Source organism: Eretmochelys imbricata, chromosome 2, assembly GCF_965152235.1.
Source record: "Eretmochelys imbricata isolate rEreImb1 chromosome 2, rEreImb1.hap1, whole genome shotgun sequence".
Classification (NCBI taxonomy): Eukaryota; Metazoa; Chordata; order Testudines; family Cheloniidae; genus Eretmochelys; species Eretmochelys imbricata.
Genome location: NC_135573.1, coordinates 158,548,882 through 158,575,054, shown reverse-complemented (window position 1 = coordinate 158,575,054; position 26,173 = coordinate 158,548,882). Strand labels below are relative to the sequence as shown.

The 26,173-nt window shown below is 40.4% G+C and overlaps 1 protein-coding gene across 1 annotated transcript in view; it reads left to right on the top strand.

Moving 5' to 3' along the window:
• Nucleotides 1-23,028: 23,028 nt before the first annotated feature.
• Nucleotides 23,029-26,173, top strand: part of LOC144260546 (poly(rC)-binding protein 3-like) — a 66,741-nt gene continuing 63,596 nt past the window's right edge. Inside the window, exon 1 of the mRNA XM_077809199.1 lies at nt 23,029-23,106. Within this exon, the coding sequence (XP_077665325.1) occupies nt 23,029-23,106 (78 nt within the window). The remainder of the gene's footprint in view (nt 23,107-26,173) is intronic.

Genomic DNA, 26,173 nt, shown 5'->3' with positions numbered 1-26,173 from the left:
GATCTGGAAGTACTTCACAACATCAGCTGATGAGAGCACACTTATATAAATATATTTGAGCATAAGCTTTCGTGAGCTACAGCTCACTTCATCGGATCCGATGAAGTGAGCTGTAGCTCACGAAATCTTATGCTCAAATAAATTGGTTAGTCTCTAAGGTGCCACAAGTACTCCTTTTCTTTTTGCGAATACAGACAAACACGGCTGTTACTCTGAAACCTTATATAAATATTTGTGGCTGTGACGTACAAACTGCTTTATGTCCAGCTCTTTGTCTTTTTGATCAGTAATAAATAATATTATAAGAAAGCAGTATACATACAATACTGCCTGTTGGCCTTTTAAATCTATGCTGTTAAAGTAGATCCCTGAAAAATGTTAACAAACTTTGCATGCAGCCAATTAAAAAAACTTGATAAAGAGATTATTAAGGAAAAAATGTAGGTAATTTAGCTCCCAAATTTGACATTCCTTACAAACATTAGTGTTTGGTAAGGAATCTCTTCCCAGTGATAAATGCTACTACGCTATCTCTGAGACGGGCAAAGACAGCAATAGTAATGAGTCACCACTGTTCTTGTTTTGTTGCTGCACATTCAGCCATCCAGCCAACAGATGGAGTTCAAATGAACTAAAAAACCCTGTTCATTCCCAGGACTGAGCTGGCATCATAGACAGCAAGGAAATACCACCCTGGCTTGTGCTCCATAAGAAACAGAAGGGAAACATTTGAGCCTTGCCAAATGGAGGAGGACAAAAGACCAGTTTCTTCACAGCCTTCCATTTTGTGCAGTCATTTACACCAGTGAGTGTGAAATGCTGCTGTTCTGATTTGGTAGTGCTTTACAACTATTTTGCCCAGGTGGAAGTGGCTTCACAGGGGGCACGGCCCTGCAGAATCAGACCCAGGGTCTTCAGGCTTCTCCGAGAGTTTTGCACACAATGGAGAGGTGCAACCAAAATTAAAATTATTTGTCAAATACGCGACCATGACCCTTCAATTCTAATTTATTTGTTAATATTTTGAAATGTAAATTGAGCATTTGGCTGGCTCCCAGGATTGTTAAGAGGATACAGAGCTTAAGACCATGTTTTACAGTCAAAAACTTTCTTACCTTTTGATGACTGTTTGGTGCACTATATGAAACACATCTCAGTCCGGATTCTAGTGGGAAAAGGTCCTTTTCACAGTTACGCTGCCACAAGTGATATAAATTGGCAACCTTGCTCTCAGCAGAGAGACCAAGAACTGAATGGTCATGGAGAGTTAATGACCCTCTAATGCCCAGAATTGGTCCCTTCTGGTACGAGTGAGGGCAGGACAGAACTCGGTTGGGAACTTGCACTACTGAAGCCCTTGATGTATGATCCTTGCTGTACTGGGATACAGTCTAATCCTGCTCCTACTGAAAGCAATGGCAAAATACCCACTGACTTCAATAGTAAAGGACTGGGCCCTGCATAGATAAAGGCATCGAGTCACATCTGTCACTGGTGTATCCCAACTTTTCAGTTAACAGGAATGTTGGCTGCTCTTATTTTTGAAGAACTATTGAATACAAATGTCCTGAGGAAGCCAGAAATCAGGTGTGTGAAACTCTAAGGGAACACCGATGTTTGTTTTCGTGTGAAGAAAGCTAACTCTAAGTCAAGTACTCTGTTCCCCATGCTGAACGCACTCTGAGTTTTAGTTAGGGGAGTAGGGAGATTGGGGCTGATGCTGGCTCCTCCAGAGCTCTATGTGCTGCCACAGCAATATACCAGGGCCAAGGTGGAGAACAACAGGCCCTGGAGAATTCCTGGGGCACAGGAGCAACATAAGCCCTATCCTGCCTCTCCACCCTTTGCAGACCTGGCAGACAGTATGTCCAAGGGCAGGACCGCATGTACCTGTATCACTCAGCACTGTAGAGAATCTGGTCTCTGGTGATGCCCCTAAGTAGCCATAGGGAGGCTGCCATAAATTAGAACAGGCCGTGGAGCTGCTGTAACATACACCAGGGGCCATTCCAGCTCCTGCAGCAGCCCACAATCTGAGTACCACAAAGGTGACATAAAACTGCCTTTACCTCCTCTTTTCCCTGGGGCTGAGTCTTCTGGGCCTCTCAAGAGGGACAGCCATCTATGCCTCGTTAATTTGTTGAGTCTGGTGATTCATTCCTTGGATAGTCAAAGCTCCCTTTGAGTTCAGTTGGGAGCGGGACTGGCCCCTAAAATACTAAGTTGGTAAATATAATAATTTAGGTTTATATGGTAATGTTAACTCACCAAAATTGCAAATACTGGACCTAATTATGCAAATACTTGAGCCCAGATAATGACCTAATTCAGCCACCAGCTGCTTGGGTGCAATTCCCATTGAAGAGGACAAAATCCATTGACCTTAATGGGAGTTGTCCCAATGCAAGCAAGAAAGTATTTGAGCTCTTTGTATATATTAAAGTATACATTTAACAGCTTAAGTAATAACTTAATATACTACATATATGCGGTTTGCTTGTCAAAGTCCATTATGAAAACCTTGACATTTGCAGTTCCTGATGATCAGAGAAGTTGATATCAATGGAACTGATTTCAACGGAGCAGAGCCAGAACTAGGCACTTTAGCCCCTGGGGAAAGCAAGCATATTTGTACCCCCGACCATTTTTTTCATCATTTTTCTACCCAATTTTTCTGCCCCCACAGCTTTGCACCCTGGGCGGCTGTCTCACTAGGCCTGCCGTGGCTTACAGCCCAGCAGTGGAGTTACACCAATGATGAATTTCAACATTAGTGTTAAATTAAGTAGAGCTGGTAAAAATTTTTTTTTTTTTAAAACAAAACCCACAACCCATCTGTTCAGTTTTGTTGAATTAGTACATCAATTTTGATTGGGCCTGTCTTATCCCTTTATTAGTTGCTGCTCGTGAACCATAAGTGTATTCATGCAAAGATTCTCAAACAGTGAATTTCAGGCTTGTAGCAGAAATTAATTTAATGAAGAAATGCAACTGATGTTGTGACAATCGTTCTGAGAAGAATTATTTTACAAATATTAAGTTATCTAATCAGGGAACAAAAACAATACCATGTGATAAAGCCTGAATAAAAAAATTCTGTATATAGTCTAACAGTATGGTGCCTATTCATACTCACTATGAACAATTTAGTGTCAATCCATAGCCAGGTATGTTCGTGAAATCTATTCCTTGATCAGTTTAGAATGACAAACTAAAAAGTAGCATGATCTGTTCACAATTCACAAACAGGAAAAAAGGCTAACTGTGTCGAATGGGCCATTCAAAACTAATGGTTCAACCAGCTCTAGAGTTTATATTCATTATTTTAAGATGTTGCATTTAATATGGTTAAGTGTCAACATATGGTGAGTTGTACATTTCTTTCAAAACATGTGTTGCAATAAAGTATCATAAAGTGAAGGAAGTGTGCCAAAATAAATGGATTAACATTTTCCATATGAGGAACAAAAGGCCCACAAAAACCTCCTAATTAAATTTATTTAAATACAGACTTGCATAAATCCAACTGTTCTCCTCTAGTAAAGATGTAAATGGCTGCTCACCTTCTGTAGCCCAAGGTATTATCTCAAACTACATGACAAAACTGAATTATGGCCCAGTCCTGCAAACCTTTAATCACATGAATAGTCAACTGAAATTAAGAGAACTACTCAGGCATATCTACACTAGCAAATACTGTACTATACTGTCAAAGCGCTCCTATTGTGGATGCAACTTATACCAGCAAAAAGAGAGGTTTGCTGATATAGCTGCATCTACACTATGGGCTTCCATGAGCACATCTACGTTGGTCAGGGATCACACTTTGGCATATCCCTGACTGACACAGGTATACTGGCAGAAGTCTGTAGTGTAGACCTGATCTCAAATGAGGAAGGACTACTCTGCTGAATGAAGTTTTGCAGGATCAGGACTATCCATATGATGATAATGTAATAAATAACTTTATAATTTGCAGTACTTTCTTTGACTGTGCATATGTGTTAGGATGAAAGAGATGATGATGAACAGGCCCAGTTCTGAAGATCTTACTCAGCCCAAACTCCTACCTCAGTAACAGGGTGTTGTAGTGTAGAAAACAACCCGTGCCCAAGTAGCACCTGCGACGACTTTTTCATTATTTGCTCTTTTCCCAATTATCCTTACACTTCTGAGCAGCATGACCAATAGTGAGCTGCTTCTTTGGGCTATCTCTGCTGTTCCTTTCTGGAGAAGAGAACTGGGAAGTATCTTACCTCCACACAGAAAGCCAAATCCTGGTCTCTGTACCCCCCTCCCACCCCCCGCCCCTAAACATGGTTGGTGCTGAGGAGGCTGAGAGGGATCTCAGGTGGAATTTCTCCTCCCAGCTTTGATGCAGAATTTCAGGTCTGTAGCAATGAATCTACATAGTTATAAATCCATTGGCCACACCATACTCATCCCTTGACCCACCCACCCCCAGGAAGCTCAGCTGCAGTAACAAATAGTCTGACTAGAGTGGGTTGGAAAGCTGATTTTTACCCGCCATGGAAAATGTTGACTTTTCCTTGAAAAAACAAAAACCCCAAACCTAATTTTCTATTGACTATCAGTTTTGATGGAACATTTTGGACCAGCCCTAGCTGTGACTTCTGTACCCATGTGAGAAGATAGCATTGAGGATTTTGTTTTCATTACCTGTCTTCTCTTCTCAGCTCCAGCACGGCATTCTTTGTGACAGGTTATGCCAAAGCTCATGTCAACCGCCTCCTTCCTGCCTATCCATGCACTACTTAGTCAATTGCAAGCCAGTGCTTTGCTATAAAAAGACAGTGCTGGAAAAGTCAATCCACCACATTTAAAATATATTGCAGCATTGTTGGAAAAGTCCTTCACAGGGGATTTCAGATCCAGGAGCAAGAAACTTTTCTTGGATGGCCGTAGGTTTGGTGGCAAAATAACTTTCATATAAGTAGGTATTCAGTCAGAATGTGGCCAATCAGTATAAATATAAGACAGAGAACCAGCTGTTGTTAAGCTCCGATAATGACCTCTGGGTAGAGTAGTGAGAAGACAAGAGATATTGAATTTTGGATTGCTCTTTTTTTAAAGAGTGATGACAAAACAATGTTCTTTATATTTGCTGGACTCTCAGAGAGGCTGATGTTTTTATGTAATAAGTTACCTAATAGCATGAGCTGAAAGGTTCTAGATCAGTTAAATATTTGGTTGCTTTTTACATAGATGCTTGCACATCTATTATTATTTTAATAGATCTTCAGCTGTGGTATTAAAACCTGGAATTGCTCACAGTCAGCACCCTGGTTTTACTGCTTGAAGTAGTTTGGTGAGCTGTGGATTCCACTCTTTTCCTAACAAATTTCTAGTGCTGAGTGAAGAATATGGCAAATGTATAGGTACCAGGTACCAAAATAGGAATCTTACGGAAATTTTTACCTTTTATTTCCCCTACATGAATTGTCAGCGAACAGATTGCAAAGTTTTTGAATTTGCAATTTAAAATGAATGCTATTACTTTGGGAAATAATTCTGGACCCGCAGATTGTTCACAAAAAAGATCATTACAAGTAATCACCATTTTAGCTGGCTTAGTTAGTGAGGCCCAGATCCTAGAAGGTATTTAGGCAACTAACTCCCATGAGTTAGGAACCACATTTGCGGATCTGGGCTTTACACAATATGCATGGCAATGCTTCCAGTCCCCAGTAGGGTATTGTTCCGATTATTATAATGATATTATTATTAAATCTGGTCAAAAAAATTCTGTTAAAACTGTTTTTTGAGAAAACAAAATTTTCTTTGAAATGGTCAGCTTTCATAAGAAAATTTCAGTATTTTCTCAAAAAACCCAAATGCCCCAAAAATTGAAGTTTTCTGGTTTTGGACAAAAAACAAAATATTTCCATACAAAATAGCAGGGTTGTGCCTCGTGAGAGTTGTAGATCAGGTCCCTTACGCTCCCATTCTTGTCTATGAGGCAGGTGCATTGACACATTTATTTTTGTGTCAATTTTCCATTGGGGAGGCGTTATTTCCCAGCCAGCTAGTAATTATTAATTATTCTTAATTACTAGGGCTGTCAAGCGATTAAAAAAATTAATTGTGATTAATCGCACCGTTAAACAATAATAGAATACTATTTATAAAAATATGTTTGTATGTTTTCCACATTTTCATATATATTGATTTCAGTTACAACACAGAATATGAAGTGTACAGTGGTCACTTTATATTATTTTTATTACAAATATTTGACCTGTACAAATAAAAGAAATAGCATTTTTCAATTCACTTAATACAAGTACTGTAGTGCAATCTCTATCATGAAAGTTGAACTTACAAATATAAAATTATGTACAAAAAAGAACTGCATTAAAAAATAAAACAGTGTAAAACTTTAGAACCTACAGGTCCACTCAGTCCTACCTCATGTTCAGCCAATCACTCAGACAAACAAGTTTGTTTACATTTACGGGAGATAATGCTGCCCACTTCTAATTTACAATGTCACCTGAAAGTGAGAACAGGTGTTTGCATGGCCCAGTTGTAGCCAGCGTTGCAAGAAATTTACATGCCAGATGTGCTAAAGTTTCATAAGTCCCTTAATTTCATAGGCTATCAGGGTTGGAAGGGACCTCAGGAGATCATCTAGTCCAACCCCCTGCTCAAAGCAGGACCAATCCCCAATTTTTGCCCCAGATCCCTAAATGACCCCCTCCAGGATTGAACTCACAATCCTGGGTTTAACAAGCTAATGCTCAAATCACTGACCTATTAATGATTCAACCACCATTCCAGAGGACAAGCGTCCATGCTGATGATGGAGTTCTGCTTGAGAATGATCCAAAACAGTGCAGACCAATGCATGTTCATTTTCATCATCTGAGTTAGATGCCACCAGCAGAAGATTGATTTTCCTGTTTGGTCATTTGGGTTCTGTTGTTTCTGCATTGGAGTGTTGCTCTTTTAAGACTTCCGAAAGAATGCTTCACATTCCATAGCAATCAGATTTTGGAAGGCACTTCAGATTCTTAAATCTTAGGTCAAGTGCTGTAGCTATCTTTAGAAATCTCACATAGGTACCTTCTTTGTGTTTTGTCAAATCTGCAGTGAAAGTGCTCTTAAAATGAACAACATGCTTGGTCACTATTCGAGACTGCTATAACATGAAATATTTGTCAGAATGTGAGTAAAACACAGAGTAGAAGACAAACAATTCTTCCCCAAGGAGCTCAGTCACAAAGTTAATTAACGCATTATTTTTTTAATGAGTGTCATCAGCATGGTGTCCAAAGCATGGTGTCCTCTGGAATGGTGTCCAAAGCATGTAGGGGCATACGAATGTTTAGGATATCTGGCACATAAATACCTTGCAATGCCAGCTACAAAAGTATGAGGTGAACAACTGTCCTCACTTTCAGGTGACGTTGTAAATAAGAAATTATCTCCTGTAAATGTAAACAAACTTGTTTCTCTTAGCGATTGGCTGAACAAGAAGTAGGATTCAGTGGACTTGTAGGCTCTAAAGTTTTACATTGTTTTGTTTTTTAATGCAGTTGTGTAACAAAAAAAATCTACATTTGTAAGTTGCGCTTTCATGATAAAGAGATTGCATTATGGTACTTGTATGAGGTGAATTGAAAAATACTATTTCTTTTGTTTATCATTTTTACAGTGCAAGTATTTGAAATAAATAATATAAAGTGAGTACTGTACACATTGTATTCTGTGTTGTAACTGAAATCTATATTTTTGAAAATGTAGAAAAACATCCAAAATATTTAATAAATTTCGATTGGTATTCTATTGTTTAACTGTGCGATTAAACCCACGATTAAGCGCCATTAATTTTTTTGAGTTAATCGTGTGAGTTACCTGCAATTAATTGACAGCCCTATTAATTACTTCTTAAAAGCTGAGTTGGGAGCTGCCTTTTGCACCCAGGAATGGAAGTGTGGGGGGGTGTAAAGAGCTTCCGTATTGCCTTAAGCAGCCTACCTGCATCGTGAAGTGGCCGCAGCTCACTGTCCCATACATGTGGATAGGGAACGAGGGGCAGAGCCAGTGGACTGCAGCCAGTGCACTAGGAGAAGTAGTACTCTGCTCCAGAGTATGGCTGGTATAGATTATTTCTCTCTCTGGAGTAAGGGGAGAACCAGGAATTAGACTACGGGCTTGTCTACCCAAACAATTAGACCACAGCAAGCTGGGGAATGAATCTACCGCACACATGCCTGCTGCGGTCTAACTGTTTGTATTAACACTGCTGATGTTCACAGTCCATTAATACCCTTTGATCTAGTCCTGTTTCACAGAGGTCTAGGCCTGCAATGTACATCAGCAAGCTGCACATAAACTAAACCTTTGTGTGGACAAGCCCTGTGACTCTGGTCTGCTCCTGGGGCAGCACAACTATGCACTGATCCTTACTGAAGGTATTGGGTAAAGCGACAATTGAGCCCTAAAGCCAGCAGCATAATTAGCATTATATGAGATGTGAAATGAGAATCCTGTCCCCAAAAGGATTACGGTATAAAAAAGACTGACCATAATTAAGCAGCACATCACAAATTATGAAGTGCCTATTTTAAGTCACATATTCAATGCAAAATTTGCTTTCAGTGACTATTCAAGTGTAAGATTCCCTTGGAGCAAAAGTATAAAGCCTAATACAGCTGGTGTGTTCAAACGTCCATGGAGTATGAAAGGGTTGCACACAAGGCTGACTCTAAATGCACGTGGGGATTCAGACACAGTAGCTAGAGCTGGGTGAAAATGTTCAGACCGTTTATTCACCAAAAAATGACGTTTCGATCAACCAGAAACTATTTGTGAATTTGACACACACAGTTTCAGCCCCTCACAAAATGGGAAGAGGAGCCCCCTCCCCTTTATAACCGTTAGTCCAGTGAGGAGGGCACTTACCTGGCGTATGGGAAGACCCGGGTTTGAACCCTGCTATAGAATGGACCAAAACAGACTTTGTCAATTCACTGACAATTCTGAAAAATTTCAGATTTGGTTCAACCTGAATCTTTTTTTCTGTCACTGAACCAAAAAATCAGTTATTCATCCAGGTCTTAGAACAGGGGCAGGCAAACTTTTTGGCCTGAGGGCCACATCGGGTTTCCAAAATTGTATGGCGGGCCGGTTAGGGGAGGCTGTGCCTCCCCAAACCGCCAGACGTGGCCCGGCCCCTGCCTCCTATCCCCCTCCCACTTCTCGCCCCCTGTTCCCCGCCCTCGCAGCGCCCTGACCCCTATCCACACCCCCGACCCCTGACCACACGCCCAAACTCCCCTGCCCTCTATCCAACCCCCCTTACCCTCTTAGCTGGCTGCCTGGAGCACCGGTGGCTGGCGGCGCTACAGCCATGCCGCCCAGAGCACCGGCTCAGGCTGTGGCTCTGCAACTGCGCTGCCCGGCCGCCCAGAGCATTGTGCCGGCGGTGCAGCACACTGAGGCTGCGGGGGAGGGGGAACAGCAGGGAAGGGCCAAGGGCTAGTCTCCCGGGCCAGGAGCTCAGGGGCCGGGCAGAGGGTCCCATGGGCCAGATGTGGCCTGCAGGCCGTAGTTTGCCCACCTCTGTCTTATAGCAAGGGAATTATATTCCCGCTATTCACTCTGCTTGACTGATTTCAGACACTGAATTTGTCATATATGGTTTAGCAAGACCCATTGCCTCAGAGAACTGGATTTCAATTTATTTTGATTTACATTGTAATAAAATAGGTCTAAATACTGCAGGCATGTCTACTGTGTCATCACACTTGGTTCACCTGAGCTTGCTGGTATACAGCTCCTCTTCCAGATCCAAAGAACAGCCTCTCCGCTTTTCTCTGCATAGCTGAGAGTGAAGGGAATATGAGGATGTGGCTAGGGGGAAGAGGAAGCTTAGCAGCCATGAAGCTTTTCCCCAGGTTTACTTACACACACACTGTCTCTCACACGCTCACTCACACTCTCTCTCTCTCTCTCTTTGCAGGACAAGCATTAATACTTGGGTATTATCCTGCATTTAAGAACTTCATCTCTAAAGAAATATTCTGAAAGGCAATGATACATTTTTATTGGACTAACCACAATAACAAATTACCTAGATAGTTCTTGCCCAAGATCCTCACGCTCCCACAGGATTTATATTCCACTGGTAAAAAAAAATAAACCCTAGATTAGGTTCAGCACTTTCAATCCATCTGTCTTTTTTCCTAGATTTTGCCATTAGCCATCAAGTGACTCCAAATCTGTTGTAATGTGAAATTGTAAAGGTCTTGGAGCCTCTTCCAAACTACTGACAAAAGCCAGAAAATTCTTGAAAGTGGTTTACTCCTCCTTTCTGCTCTACAACATTGGAAAATGGAGGAAATAGCAAGGAAGCATTTAACATGCAAATTTGGGTGTATATAATTCCTTTCCAATATCAAGACCTCTTTCTCACCTTCTTATCCTACAGAAATTCACTAGCAGCCCTACATGCCAACATGTAGTTAAGGAACATAAGAAAGAATGTTTACACTTAGAATACTAAAAACCAATTATGAAATTGCTGGCTCACCCTTTGATTTTTGGAAGGAGGTCTCCCATTTACAGGTGCAGTTTGCACCTACCATATCTGTGCCACACTCTGTTTTCCTACATTCAGCTGCATTGCTGCAGTTGCAGATCTGAGCAGCTGGATTTCCAACTGCCCATGTAATCAGAAGTAGTACATTTCAGATGTGCCCCCACAGTCCATTTTGTGGGTGCAAAAATTGCAGGAGCAAACTTTACAAGGGTAAATTCCACCCACAAACAGGGAGGCCAGGACTCAGCCCAGCTGCAAAGATACTTCACAGGTTGTGTTACTGCAGTTCTGCCTCTCATTGTGCTATGGGCTTAATCCTGCAAGGTGCTGAGCGCTCTGGCTTCAGTCTCCAAAACACATAAGCTTGTGGTTAACTTTAAGCAGGTGAGTAGTCCATGAATAATTACACATGGAATTTGCATTAGCAAGAACAGTATGAAGTGTATTCTGATATGTTGTGACTAGCGTGGCACTGTATTAGCAATACCGTATTGGAAGATGCTTGATAGCTGTAGATAAGAATCATAAAGCTACTGTGATGTCCTATGTGATAGCTGCATCTTTTGTATACTAGTCCTTTAAAGAATGAAGGAAACTAAAAGGATGCTGCCCAATAGCTCAAACTCCTAAAATACTCTTCTTCAAAGTTATTACAGTCTGGTAGGGAAGATCCTCTTGCTTTGTGGTATAAATATAAAAATAAACAGGGGAAGTGTGGAATCACTGATTCATTTGTTTTTTAACATCAACACATGGCTTTAATCCTGTTTGCACTATTTTGGTGTCATCCCAAACTTGTAAAAATAAATAGCATTACTCCACCTATCACTAGCATACTGTGATTGTGTGTGTGTGTGTGTGTGTGTGTGTAAACATGCATGCTAACATGGTTTTCACACATTTACAATAATAGCAGAATATTTAAATTAATTCAACAGAGCACAGTGCAACTTGCCGTACATTTTCTTCCTATATCTGTTTTTCCCTGCTTGAAGTGAACTGTAGCTATATTCAGGCGTGGATCTATCCATTACATTCAGTATCTATTGTAAATAACCATTGGGAACCCCACTGGTTAGTCCTAATTTATCCAAACCAGTTATTTGATATTTCAAACCAATTCCCTTCCTCGAATCAAAGACCCAGTATAGTACAAGATGGCTAAATCAAGCATAAATAAATCAAATGTATACATATTCATATGATGTCTCCAGAATCCTAAACACTTCTAAATAGTGGTTTTGTGGTGAAAAACTGAGCATGCTTTATTTTTAATATTGATGCATGGACCTATACAATCCCAGATTCTTATCATTAATAACGTGAATGATCATCTCCTGGCTCTCTGCAGTTTCCCCTTATATCAATCATTCCATAGCCACTGGATCTTTCCCTAATTTGCTGAGTGTTTCTTTTTATCACCTCCTGTAGGAAAAACCTTGTCTTGACATGTGGTTAGCTAGCTACTGTCCCTCTGCTACATGGTAGCTTCCCCTGTATTCAGAAAGCTTCTGGAAAAAGTGATTGTCTCTGACTACATCTCCCCGGATAACATCTTAACTATTTCCAGTTTGGCTTTTTCACTCACTCTGAAACTACCCAGCTCCATGTACTTAATGACTCATTCCTTGTCTCTTTGACCATGGCTCGCTCTCTCTCTTCTTATTCTACTTTATCTCACTGCGTCTTCAAAAGTTATCGAAGACACTGGCACCTGTTCAGCAAGTATCTAAGCATGTGCCTAACGTTTAAGCATATGAGTGGTCACACTAAAGTCAATTGGCCTGCAAATTGAAATCAGTGAGGCTACTTACATGCTACAAGTTAGACACGTGCTTAGGTACCTTGCTCAGTCAGAGCCTTTATCCTCCCGGAATGCTTTAGGAAAAAAGCCATTTTCTCCAATACTCTCCTGGCCTGGTTTGACTCATATCTCACCCACCATTCCTCTATCATTCTGCTTGAGGCTCTACATCATCCCTTCTTTCTCTGCTATGGAAAGCCTCAGATTTTCATCCTAGGTTCATGAGATTCAGCTAAAATAAGATCTAAACTTTTGATTGCTTCTCCAAACAGGCTTTCTCAAGCTATATCCTAGGGACATAGGAATTGCCATGCTACATCAGACCAATCGTCCATCTAGACAGCAAGTACCAGATACTTCAGAGGCAAGTGTGAAATCCTCACATATAGAACAGTTATGCAATAACATGCCTATGAGGCGGTTTCTGCTAGTTGGTTAGTGATTACATCCCCAATATAACAAGGTACTTAAGCATATGTCTAACTTTAAATACCCAATCAGTCCCATTAATTACCTTGATGAATCAAGCCCCCAGTCCTGATATCTGAGAGTTGATATCCCACATAAATGGTTATCTTAGCTATTTCAAATCTAAATGTGAATGGTATTCTTCTCCATAGAAATAGATAATTATTTTTTTAATCCTGCTAAATTCTTTGCCTCAATAATATCTTGTGATGGAGATTACAATGATTTGCACAGGTTAATTGGGTTGTGTATTCAAGTATTTCCTTTCATCAGTTGCCTTGTAATACAATTCAGCATCCCTCCCTGCCTTTTCTTCCCTTTGTACTACTTGAGAGAGGGTAGGTAGGATTCTATATCCCTTTTATTACTTTTCTTTTGCTTCCTATGATGGTTGTGGATGAGTCCAAAATATAACAAAAGTATCTGTGACACATAATTAAGCACCTCTGCCACCAGTCTTGGGCAAATCATGCAGAGGCAAATGAAAATAAGGGGATAAAAGTTAGTTAATCAAACTGTTATAAATCTCTTTGCTTTAGTTTATACTCAAGCCATAGAGCACAATACTACTCACCTCAGTAGCTTTGATTAACTTTATTTATACAACTATTAGCCCACCCTACATTATAGACTCTTTGAAGCAGGGTCTGTGCCTTCATTTATGTTTAGAAATTGTATCACTGGAGCACAGTGGGTGCCGTTAGAAATAAATAATAAAATATCATTATGAAAATTTAACATTTTTCACAACCAGACCCCGATTCTGAAAAGCATCCCTCTCCAGGGCAGAACTTAAAGCACATGCTTAAGTCCCATTGACAGTGGTAAAGCTGCTGACATGCTGAAACCACCGCCTCTCATGCTGACCAATATTGTCTCATTATTTCATTGTACTCCACAGTCGCTCTGTCTGTATCCATCTGTTCTCTCTTGTCTTATACTAGATTGGAAGCTCCTTGGGGTAGGGGCCGTCTTTTTTGTTATCTGTTTGTACACACATTGTAGCACAATGGGGTCTTAGTCCATGACTGGCACGCCTAAGTGCTATGGTAACACTACTACTACTAATAATAATTATTATTTATTAATATTTTATTATTAATAATAACAGGGTGCAAGCACATGCTTAAAGTAAGCGTGTGAGTAAGTGCTTTCCTGAAACAATTCCTCAGTTTGTATTTACTTAATATACAATATTTCTTACCAAATCTTAGGTGCATATTTCATACATTTAATTTAAAGTGTTATTGCAGATATATATGGAGGAGAGACATGACCCCTCAACCCCATATTTTGAATAGTTCCTCAGTAGGACCAACACAGCAGGATTATTTTCCCTTTCCTTAACTAAAAATGCAGCAGCTACCTTTCTGTTTGACTCTGCGAGTTTGAGCAAAAGCAATGGACATTTTCAGAGTGTGAGATGTTTGTTTTCTGGATGGCGTCTCTTACAAAAATGTTCCAACCAGGTTTCCAAATGTAGGCTGTCACGCTTGCTGAAGTACTAAAGACACAGGCTGCCAGAGGAGTTTAGCATCTTTCTCTGCCTAGAAGTAGATTAGTAAGGTGGAATCTTTAAGGCTTGGAAGTATGTACGGTTATGTGCACACCTGCTGTGGTTTTGCTCGGGAGAGGCAATACAATGAAATAGAAGAGTGAAAGGATTTTGCTGCCTCGCCTTTGCGCTTCACCTCTACTGGGGAAACAGCATATTGTAATAGCACCTGGGAGACCTAAGTGCTGGGAGGACCCTGGAGATTCCTGAGCGAAGTTCTATTGAATGTGATGGGACTGCTTGCATGAGTCAGGTGAGCAGGATTTATCCTTGACTATGTACAGTGAGGGAAAAAACGCCTCATGCTCAAGACAGCCAGTCAAGCCCCTGCCCACGCTACAGTGGAAACCATTGTATCAACAACTGTCTTTATACACAGCTATTGCTTGTAAGCACCCTTTCTGTTGCCTTTGGGGAAAGGGATATTTTATTTCCTGAGAGCAGTGCTACATCCTGGTGTAAAAATAGTTCGGCTAAGTGCCTGGGAGGACAGACAGTAGCAATTCCCAGAAAAATACTCCTGTCCAAACCGGCCAGTGATGACCATTGCAGCCTGGCCATTGCAGACAAAGCTTCAACTTCAGCATGGTCACAGCTTAAAAGAGGATAGACAAGGGGTCTGGAGAGGGAAGGAGCTACAATAACAGATAAACTTTAAGCAGTTGAAAGAGAGGGTTAAAAAGTGGTTCAGCTGTGAAACTGAGAGCAATTTTTTTTCTAATGTCATCTTTGTTGACTACCAAGACCACCACTTTGAATCTCAGTGACCCTGGCCTTTGAAAGCAGGTCAGTGACATGTTCAACGCATATTCTCCTTTCATGGCATGGAAACCGCATTCCTAAGGCCTTTACATACTTAACCAATGTCTATTTCCTTCTTCTCATCTAATGGACAGTTGCAAAATTAATATGTGCACTGACTCGGAGCAGTTACAATATTTGTCTTTTTGGAGAACTTTGAAAAATATGAATTATAATGTGCATGGAATGTTAACTGGCAAATACTATAACAATGGTATAAACGGAAATCCCCAAATGGTAATTCATATTATTTAGCTTGCAGATTGGCTTGTGAAAAGTTGTGACATGCATGTCCTGTGCCTGCCTTTCTAATCGACACATGCTCTGGCGCGTGCTTGGTAACTGCCCTTTTAAATTATTGTTAAACTTTCTGCTCTGCAGCGTACAACATGATGCTGTTTGCAATAGACATTATTACAGCAGCATTTTGAGAAATGTCAGCCACACTGGTTCTTGAATGTAGCTGATGTAATATAGACATTTTTATCTAGTGTTACTGATCATTACAAATTGCTTTATGGTCTCAGAGGATGGTGTTGCAAAGGTAGTTCTTCGGGATGAAAATTACATTAAACTGATGTAGCTTGTGCTACAATGTATTATGTATCCCGTATGCAAGGTCCACCCCAAACAGTAAAAGGAACTGATTTAGTGACTCATATTTTCATGTATCATATCCATCAGATAACCTCTTTTTTCAGAACCACAGGAGAAGCTTAGATTATTTTGACATCCTCTGCAGTGTTTGGTAGATTTGTTTTCTCTCTCTTCTCTCTGTCCCTTTTTTCCCTCCAACTCTCTCTCTCTCTCTCTCTCTCTCCCCCAATTTATCTGGATTAAACAAGTCTGATTATTCTTTATGCCATTGCAAATAAAGTCATTTTCAGAAACAGATGTCTAAATCAACCAGTGAAATAATCCTGGAGGCAGATGCAGCCTTCCATAAGCTGCCAGGCACATGGTGCAATCAAAGTGATGAAACAAAATGGAACAGGCTGCAGAAAAAGTAATTAAATTATAGTTTCATTGTAGAAGCACATTTTAAAATTACTGAGATTCAGAGCCTATAATGCTGGTATTATAGTGGAAAGAATACTTGCCATGGGTCATGAGCATTTTTTTTAAACAGTTATTAATCATGCTTGACTGGAAAGACATGTGTAACGTACAACAAGCAGTGGCTGTAGTTTTGCCAAAGGAAGCTTTTGTTCCCTGAAGAGAATTGTATCAAAGGCCAGTGTATCCTATTATTACATGTGCAATTGCAGAATGCAGAATGTGAAATGGGGCCTTTCAGATTTCAGTACAGAGTACTAAAAAAAAAGAAAAAGAAAACAAGTATTGTGTCTTCTTGAATACTGTATGACCTTTTTTCCCTACCAAGTTAACTTATTCACTGACCAAAAAAAAAAAAAAAAAAACACACACACACACACACAAAAACCGCTCCTAAGTAAAGATAATGTGAAGGTTCTGACAAAAATGGAAAAAAGCCAGGAAATCTAAAAAGTCCTAGAAAATAAAGATGAAAAAAACCTCATTAGCTCATCTAAATCCATTTCCCTGCCAACACAAGATTAGTCCCGATTAGAGCTGGTTGAAAATTTTCCAATGGAACCTTTTCCCATTAGAAAATGCCAATTTGTCAAAATAAAAAAGGTTTTTGCAGGAATGTGTAAATTTTGATAATATTTCCTTTTAAAAACTCAAAACAAAGCATTTTTGATAAGGTCCGACCTTATTGTAACATTACATTTTCATTTTGTAATGATTTTTTGTTTTGAAATATTATTTTATATTTTATGATAAGACCAAATCAAAATGGAACATTTCAATTTTGTCAGAACAAAAGCACTTGGATTGACCCAAAACGAAAAATGTTCAAAACTGTTCCAAAGTTTTATTTTGTGGGATATTTTGAAATTTGACATTTCATACCAATACGGAACAAAACATAGATTTCTTAATGAAACGGAAATTCTGGTTCCTGACCAGCTCTCATCCCATTTAGGGCCTGAACCAATGTTCTTGAAGTCAAAGGCTTCTGTTGACTTCAGTGGGCACTGGATTCAGCACTGGGTCCAGTTCATTCCCAAGTGATGGGGCTTTTGCCACTTCACCTTGGACAATATTATTCACCTTAGGAGATTTCAGTGTCAGAAGTTTTTTCCAGAAATTCAGCTTAAACTTTCCCTTTAACTGCTTCCTATAACTCCTGCATCAACCAACTCTGTTGTATGACCCTAATTAATTCCTCTCCTTCCCAGGTGTTTGTCTTTCAATATTTGTAGTCTGTTATGTGTCTCCCTGTTTTGTGGCTTTATAATATTTCACATACATCAGTCTCCCCCTGATTATGTTTTATTGCTCTACTGTGAACTCACTCCAGGTTTCAATCTGTCTGGTAATGAGGTACCCAAAACTAAACATAATATTCCAGGAACAGGTGCATCAGAGCCCTATAGAGAGGACCTATTATTCTCTCTGTGCTTCATGATGTGACATCTCAACCCCTAATTTGCTGTCCACTTACCCATTCCTAGGTCTCTTATGGCATGACCGCTTTCCAAGTTTCTCTGTCCCACTGGTATAAATAATTTTTCCCCTCATGTATTAGCTTGCATTTCTTCAGAATTAATCTCTTACTGTTGATTTCTGCCCATATTTCTCATCTCCATGTCTCCTTTTCTATTATTGCCTTGCCTTTACTCAGGTTTGCAAAACCTTCTAATTTAGTATAATCAGCAGATTTCACTAATGTGCTGCTAACATCCTTTTCCAGATCACTGATGAAGATGTTAACTAACACGAGAGTAATGCTGACCTCTGCAGTAATCACTAGATATTTCCTCATTGCAAAATATCATTAGTTACCCACTCTTCAGAATTCTTCAGAGGAGCCAAAGGACCATGCTGTGGTTAGTCCTGAGCAGGGGATGATAGGTGAGGGCAGGCTCCTCTAACTCTGCTTTCTACCTCCCACTATCCCCATCTTGCCCTTGGTTATAGGACCAAATTCTGCTTTTGGTCACCCATATGGAATGCCATTAAAGTCAGTGGGGTTACACAGGGGCAGCAGAGGTCACAATTTGGCTTGCAGAGTTTAAATACCTTTAAATGGATTGTGTTTTAATCAGGTACAGGAAATTCACTCCCATGTATTAATCTTTTAGTGCCAAGCTTCTGCATTTTTACAGCAACCCCTTTAAAACAGAGGATGTATGATGGATGTGCAGGGAAACCCAGATGTAGTTTTTGCAGCACTATAGTAAGGGCTGTTATGCTTCGCAAGTTGGATGCAGCAGAGAATCTGCCCCAGTGATTTCAGAAATTGATCAGACTGGAATAAAGTCACTATCAGATGCCACATTTTTCTGTTATGTGAGTTGTGATGTTATATCCTAAACAAAGCAGGGTGCTGTGGAACTGGTAGGGTGGTTCAGGGATCAATTCCTTATTTTATTGCGTCTATCAAGTGGGTAAGGTGAATAGAATTTAACACCAGATGGTATTTCAGTCAACAGCTGTGTAAAAGCGAACAACAGTTTTTATTTAAAAATTCTGTAGTGCTTTTCCTTGGGTATCCCAGCTACACATAATTAGCAAATGGGCAACTTTACATCTAGCACTAGCTTCTCAGCAGTAAAACGAGATAAATTGTTTCATTTTAGAGCTTGACTTTGAAGTAATTAATAAATATGATATTTGATTTTTCTGAGCTTTTGAGCACTTCATCAGTTAGGTGACAAACTTGCTTTTGAGTTTTAAAGATTCTGCTGGTTTAAATCAGTCCTGGAGATATTGATTAGAGTGGCTAAAATCTTGGCAAGCATTTGGCTCTTTACTTTGAGTATTGACTGTCCATAAAAAAGTCATTTATCATGCTTTTTTAAAAAAATCTGGTTTCAAACAAAGCTCTGGGAACTTGTTCACTGTATAGTCCTCTGGTTGACTAAAATGTTCTTACAATACCAAAGATTTCACTTATTGCAAGAGAGCTGGTGAGTTAGAACGGAAATATTAATCCTGTAAGTGTTATTTTAAAGCAGCTGTTATGATGATCTGCAATGGCACTGAAACACAGTGGGTATTTTTTATTCCTGTGAGTGATGAAGTCTTTACAGGAAACAGCCATATTTGCAGCTGGTACGATTTTACTGCTGTGGGAGATATCCTGTCCTTTCTTTTCTCTCAGAGAATTCCCTATACATCCTTGCTTCAAGCAAACGTGACCATGATGCCCCAGAAAGAGGGCCTTTGACAGATTGCCATCAATTCCCTTGTGGTAGGATCTTGCCTTCCTCACTGGATTGGATGCTGCATGAATTTCTAACCTCTCTACATTTGTCTGCTGGCACTGTCTTTTCAGCATGTAGTTGATTCTGTGGCCTAGAGTAATCCAGTGGAATACACCAGGAATTATTTTGTCTTTTGTAGTATTTTGGTGGCTTATTGTTTGTTGTTAATCGGTTTTTAAATTTTAATAAATTAGTCTAGCAACAATTACTGAAATTCCACGTTGAAAAACAGACACCTCATATGTGGTAAATAGTGGTTGAAGTGTACTACACGTAACATTCATATGTAAAATTAGAAAATACATATTGAATAAAATATATAGAAAAGGCCCTTTTTATTAGGCTGAATGTCCCCTACGTTAGAATAAACTGGATAGGGAATAGGAGCTCAGGTATCTATCTCAGAGGATGAATTTCCACTTCTTACCATGTGGTAACGGAAGTGTTCTACGCAAAATAAACATATCTCAGGAACCCTGCTAGAGGCTCACATGCAGACTTGCCCATGGTTATCCACTTATTTATTATCTCTGGGATTTATTATTGCCACTCATTATATCTAATAGTGAAGCTACACACCCTGCAAAAGTTCTAGAGAATACAAAACTCAGAGATCAGGCTGCATAGCAACAAAAGTTACTGTGGGCACATCACCCCAGTGCTGTCCTTTCTGCACTGGCTCCCCATAGCATACAGGGTACAATTCAATGTATCCATCTTGATATTCAGTCATCCATGCAATTGGCCTTAGCTACATGAGACCTGACATGTACCTCCACAACCCTGGAACTTATGACAGCTAAATTCCACTGGAAATGAGAAACTATTGACCAAGGGGAAGAGGCTCTAAAGTGTGGCAGACAGTACTTTCACAGGAGCTAGGCCTAGACTATGAAACTCACATCCACAAGATTGCAGCGTAACCTTGGACTTCACCACATACAAGTAAATAAATGCAAACTCATTTATTTGACTTAGCTTTACCTCAGTCAATTTTTACGCATGCATGTACACAAGCCAAAAACCCTATAAAATAATCAAGCTGTTTATCATGTGAGTTTGCACAGAAGAGAGAGAGAAAAAAATAGTTTTTAATATTTAAATACTTGGGACGTGCTCTGATACTACAGCAGTTGAGCCGTATAATCACCTGGATGGGCAGATAGATTGGGGTGATATGTAGAACAGCTGTCCTCCCAGCCAGCCCATGTCTCACTTCTCCATACCCATAAAGCCCAATCTCATGTATATTTATGGTGTTACCTACAAAAAATGTTATTTTTACTGAATAATAATTATAAAATAAGTTACATTTTCAATGTCTCTTTCAAACTGAATGATCCATATAATTAAAAAAACCTCCTGGGCTTATTTTAGTCAGCTGTTAATATATTTTACTGGGTCACTGGACTCACTACACCTGAGGCAGTTGTTAATGACCTAATAACGCAAGCACCGTACTATCTTCATATCTGTGTGTCAGTATATTCATGTTTTCATATATTTGCTACTTGGTAAGGACGTCGCCTTTGTAAAATCATTCTATTGCAAAGGCCCACATCCTCGAGGGTGTCGAGGCACCTTACTTCTATTGAAATACCTTTTGAAGAGCTGGGCCAAACTGACTTACTCAAGGCTACACAGTGTGTCAATGGCACAAACAGGAGTTTCTGGTTTCCATCCCCTCCCTTAGGCAGCTTGTTCTACTGGACTCTTTTCCATTTTTCTCCAGGTTGGGTGATGTCATAGTAATGAGATGAGCAGTGTAATGAAATGAACAGTGTAAATAAAAATAATAATCTAGACGAGGGGCTGATGGAGTATCAAAGACATGGTTAGACTTTCTACTATACTCCTGTTGGTTAGTGTGAACTCTCCCAGGGTCTAGTCACAAGTCCAAGTTAAGTGTCAGGAAGGGAAGTGCTAGCCTTTTATCGACATGTGCTGGTTCCATTCTGGGCTAATTGTTCCTGGGAACAGTTGGCCCCCGTAATCACGGGAACAGAGGGGACCCATTTATTCTATGTGGCTAGGTCTCACAGAACTAGTTGTAGGAACGAGGCGTTTCTGTAGCTTCCGAAGCATCCCTCCATAGATCCTCACATGCACATTCACTCTCTCTCATTCCTTTCCATGTAGCTGGGTTGCAGACTTTTCTACAGCCCTGTGATAGCCTAGTAACCCCTCTGCTACTCCTGCTGAGGCATTAAGGAAAGGACCGAACCTCCTGACCTCAGTCCCCAGAGCCACAGTGATCATATATGAGCAGTCATTAGCCATAGACTCTGCACCTGGTGGGACTCAGACTGCACTACTGGGCCACTATCTGTGAAGTAGTGTCCTTCAAGATGTGCGTTATCCACTGCAAAGTCCGGCCGGGCCGAAAAGCTGGGCCAAACTCTGAGATGTCCACGCACTGGGGCTGGTTCTTTAGCCACTAGAGCTCCCACTTATTATAGTGATACCAAAGTAATGAACAACATGAACCTTAACAGATCTTTGAGAGAAGCGACAATTAGCCTTTTTTTGGTCCTTGTTCTGAAAATAATGTTCTGCTCTGAGTGTAACTCTAAGGATTCCATTTTCTTTAAGACAGGCCTAAAATGGACAAAAATCACTAAACGGTCTCCAAGAAAGCTTTAAGCCTACTTTTCTTTGAGGATTGCCTGTCCCTGGTAACATTCATCCCTCCCCATTTTAATTTGTAATGATAAATGTCCTTACAATAATAAACTCATAATAGATGCTTGTTTATCCCTTCAAGGCATGTCCTTGCCGCTTTCATTAGCGTTTCAGGATATTTATGACTTTGTGAATGACTGAAAATCTGCAATTTGTCATCAGGGATTAAGACACATCCTTCTCTCACTTAGGGCTGAAGCTGAGCTTTGGCCTTGGAGAGACAGAACCACCTCTGGGCTTCTTAGACAAAAACAAAGCCAGACAGTGCCCACATTTACTGCAGCAAGTGGCTCTTTGCTACTTAGATGTCTTCGCTAATGTGTCATCTGAACTAACTGTAGGGACCATAAAATCCTCTGTTCTGCAGGAGCAAGAAAGAATGGGGTGGAGACAGGGAGAGGAATGCAAGTGTCTCCATTTCCCAGTTCAAACAAAAATAACAGAGTTTAAAAGTAAAATTGGAATTTTTTTCACGCACACACACACAGTGTGTCTATTCAAGGAAATATTATATTTCAATTTGTCATTGTGGTTCTGCTGCACTGAGTCACTCTCAACTTCAGAGCACATGAAGCCAACAGTATCCTGAAGGCTCAGAAGACAAGTTTATCACCTACTTGATGAAGGATGACGTACTCAGGCACTTAAAAAAATAAAAACAATCAAAAGAGCTTTTCACAGGCCAAGCCATACTAGGAAAAATCAGAGGGGAGGACGTTAATTGATTTGTGCAACGTGATATTTTCAGCTTTGAAAAAATTCAGCCATTCAGTGGTACTTTCTTTCTTTCTGCAGGTTGACTAAGTGGAAAAACTAAGAAACTGCTTTCAAGCATTGAAGATACCAGGCCAGGATGAACACGAAGGACACAAAAGTGACTGAAGGAGGTCTCAATGTCACACTTACCATACGCCTTCTCATGCACGGCAAGGTGATGCACTTAACCCTGTAACAGTGGTTGTCTTTTTTATTTATCTAGGTGTCTGTGGTTGCATTAAAGTCTGACAGTTACATTTACAAAGACCTTGGTCCTGCTCCAATTTAAGTCAAGAGCAAAATTCCCATTGACTCAAGGCCCAAAGACCTGTCCCTGATTCAGCAACGTGATACCACTCATGCTGAAATTAAGCATATATTTAATTCCATTCCTGTTCAGCACAGCACTTACACACATGGTTAAGTGTGTAAATCAGGGCTTCTAACAGGCCATCTTGGGGCCAGAGTGCCAATATCAGTGTTGTTACAGCTTCACAATTCTATAGCTCAGGGACTGAGAACAATTACATATCAAACCCCAGTTTCCAATACTTTGTTAGTCTCTTAATACAGAAGTGTGCTGCTATAAATTAAAACTTGTTTCACAGGTTCTCACCCTGAGAGCATGTTTATTTGCAATATTTGGCAAAACTAGCGTGGGTGTTTTCATGTTTGGGAAGCATCTGTACAGTGCTGGCCTCAGGTAGATGTTTGCTCTCCTTTAGCAAGGAAACAGTGAAAATAGATATAGATTAAATATGTTTTGGAAATATCTCACTAATATATATAATGTTTGTTTTGATTTATAATGCATAAAATATTTTCTTGGGCTCTAGGCAGCTGTGTTATACATTAAAAATACAATCACATTAAAACAAAAAACAGCAGCTGCTTCTCACCCCCTACACCAGAAAAGAACTGAGAGGCATTCAAAACCCATAAAATAGCCTCCTAACACAAATACCAGACTCTCTTATGCCCCCATATAAACTGGATTTATGTATGTGCAGGTTTGTATTTGTGTATAACACACACAAACTGTGTTAAACGAATGTTAAGATTGCAAAGTCAAGCACTCAAAAGTTAGAAAATGGGAGAATTAAGGTTGCCCATGCTATCTTAACTCAGCCCCTTTGTGCATATGCATTACGATACAGGTTTTAGTTACATGATCACATCCTATTTTTTCAACAGGATCCCTGCCTCCTTCAGTGCAAAGGATAGACCTGCTCTGGGCATGAATCAGGGTTGCACAGTGAAGGAGGCTGTTCTCTGTAGGACCCCTGGCTCATACGTTGAGGAAGTTGGAAGACATGTAGGAATTTAGGTAAGGGATTGCAGGAAGGGAAAGGATGGTCTCATGGTTAAGGGAGTTGAATGGTGCAGTGGAAAATTGGATCCTATCCCTGCCCCTGCCACAAAGTTCCTATGTGATGCTGGACAAGTAACTTGAACCAAACTTTTCACAGGCAATCACTAATCATTTTCTGGGTGCCTGACTTAAGATCTTGGGGCCTAATTTGCAGAAGTGCAGAGCACTCACAGCTGTAACTGAAGTCAATGAGAGCTATGCTTTGAACATATAAATTCTGTAAAATGCTTATAATGCTAGGTACTCTGAAAATTACCCAAAATTAGTGGATACTTTTGGCTTTAATCTCTGTGCTTCTGTTCCCCATCTGTCCAATGGGGATAATAATATCCCCCGTCACTGAGCTGTTGGGGAAATAAATTAATTAGTGTATGTGAAGCAATCAGATACTGTAGCGATGAGCACCATAGAAAAGCCCAGTAGGAAAGTAATAATTATATCTTCAGATCAGGGTTTGAATAGTGTGCAATGACTAAAGCGCAAGGCCACACATTAAAAAACAAGGAGAAGACAAGAAGAATCAATTGTCTAGGGAGGTAGTGGAATCTCTGTCACCGGAGGTTTTTAAGAGCATGCTAGACAATCACCTGTCAGGGATGGTCTAGATAATACTAAGTCCCGCCTTGAGTACAGGGGTCTGGACTGGAAGACCTTTCAAGGTCCCTTCCAGTCCTACAATTCTATGATTCTATTAAAATATTAAGTAACTGTGGTCCACTCTGTGTACACATGATACAGGGGTCCTGTGGAAAAAATAGCATGTGGTTATGTAATTAAAAACTGTATCATGATGCATACGCACAAAGGGGCCAAATTAAGGTTACATGGACAACCTTAGTTCCGGCATTTCCAAACTTCTAAGTGCTTGAATTTACAACCTTCATAATTTTCTTTTTAGTTAGTTTCTGTGTGTAATTTTCTAGGCTTTTAAAATAAGAAAACTGAAGAACAGAAGTTCTGACATGTGATGTGATATATACCCACATGGATCATCAGCAGGGCTGGAACCTCTGGGTCTACCACACAGGCCTCTGACACTTGAATTATCAGGGTAACTGGCAGCAAAAGTAGGATGTCATTCTCTCTTTGGACCAGCACAAGAGGGGGATGAGACAGATTGCCAGTGAGTTTCAGAGATCTTTGCTGACAGCAGAAAAATGATGAGACTCAGGAAACTTAGTTTCCATCCCAAGCTCTGTAGGGGAGTGTGCTCTAGTGGGCACAGACTCTTCTGCTAACTTCCCTCAGATTCACTCACCTCCTCCCTGCCCCCATTCCACCCCAACTCCATACTGGTTCCCGTATCCAGTCTCTTTGTCCAGCCAATCCCAGTCAGTTTCTCATCCCCTGCCCTCTAGTTCTAGTCTGACCAGAGTCCTTATCCGAATCTACTTTTTTCCCTCCCTCCTGGTCAAGCTGCATTCCAATCAGATGGCGTCCTCCTCTATGCTGCCTGGGTGCCAACAAGGGGTCATTGAGGGTCCATGAGAGACAGGCTCCCTGCTCTCAGTTCCAGTGTCTGGCCCAACTGTGGCCTGGAGCAGCCATTACAGGGAAAGGCCAGATTCAGCCATGAAACCCTGGACTGGAGGGAGAATGCTCAGTTGCTCTCTGAGAAAGATGCAATACACAGGCTGGAGCTGTGACAGGCTGGAGCATCCTCAGTGAGGACAGTGTCTTCAGAAATCTTAGCTGCTAAAAATCAAAGTCTTTACTGAGCCTGTGCTAACTGATTTTTCAGAGGGACTTATAACTTGGCCAAATGTGAGCAGATTTTTCACAAGGGCAGTAAAAAGCATATCCCTGACACAAATGCCGCCACCTACAAAATTTCATGTCCCTTCTCCAAAGCATACGGGCCCTAGATCTG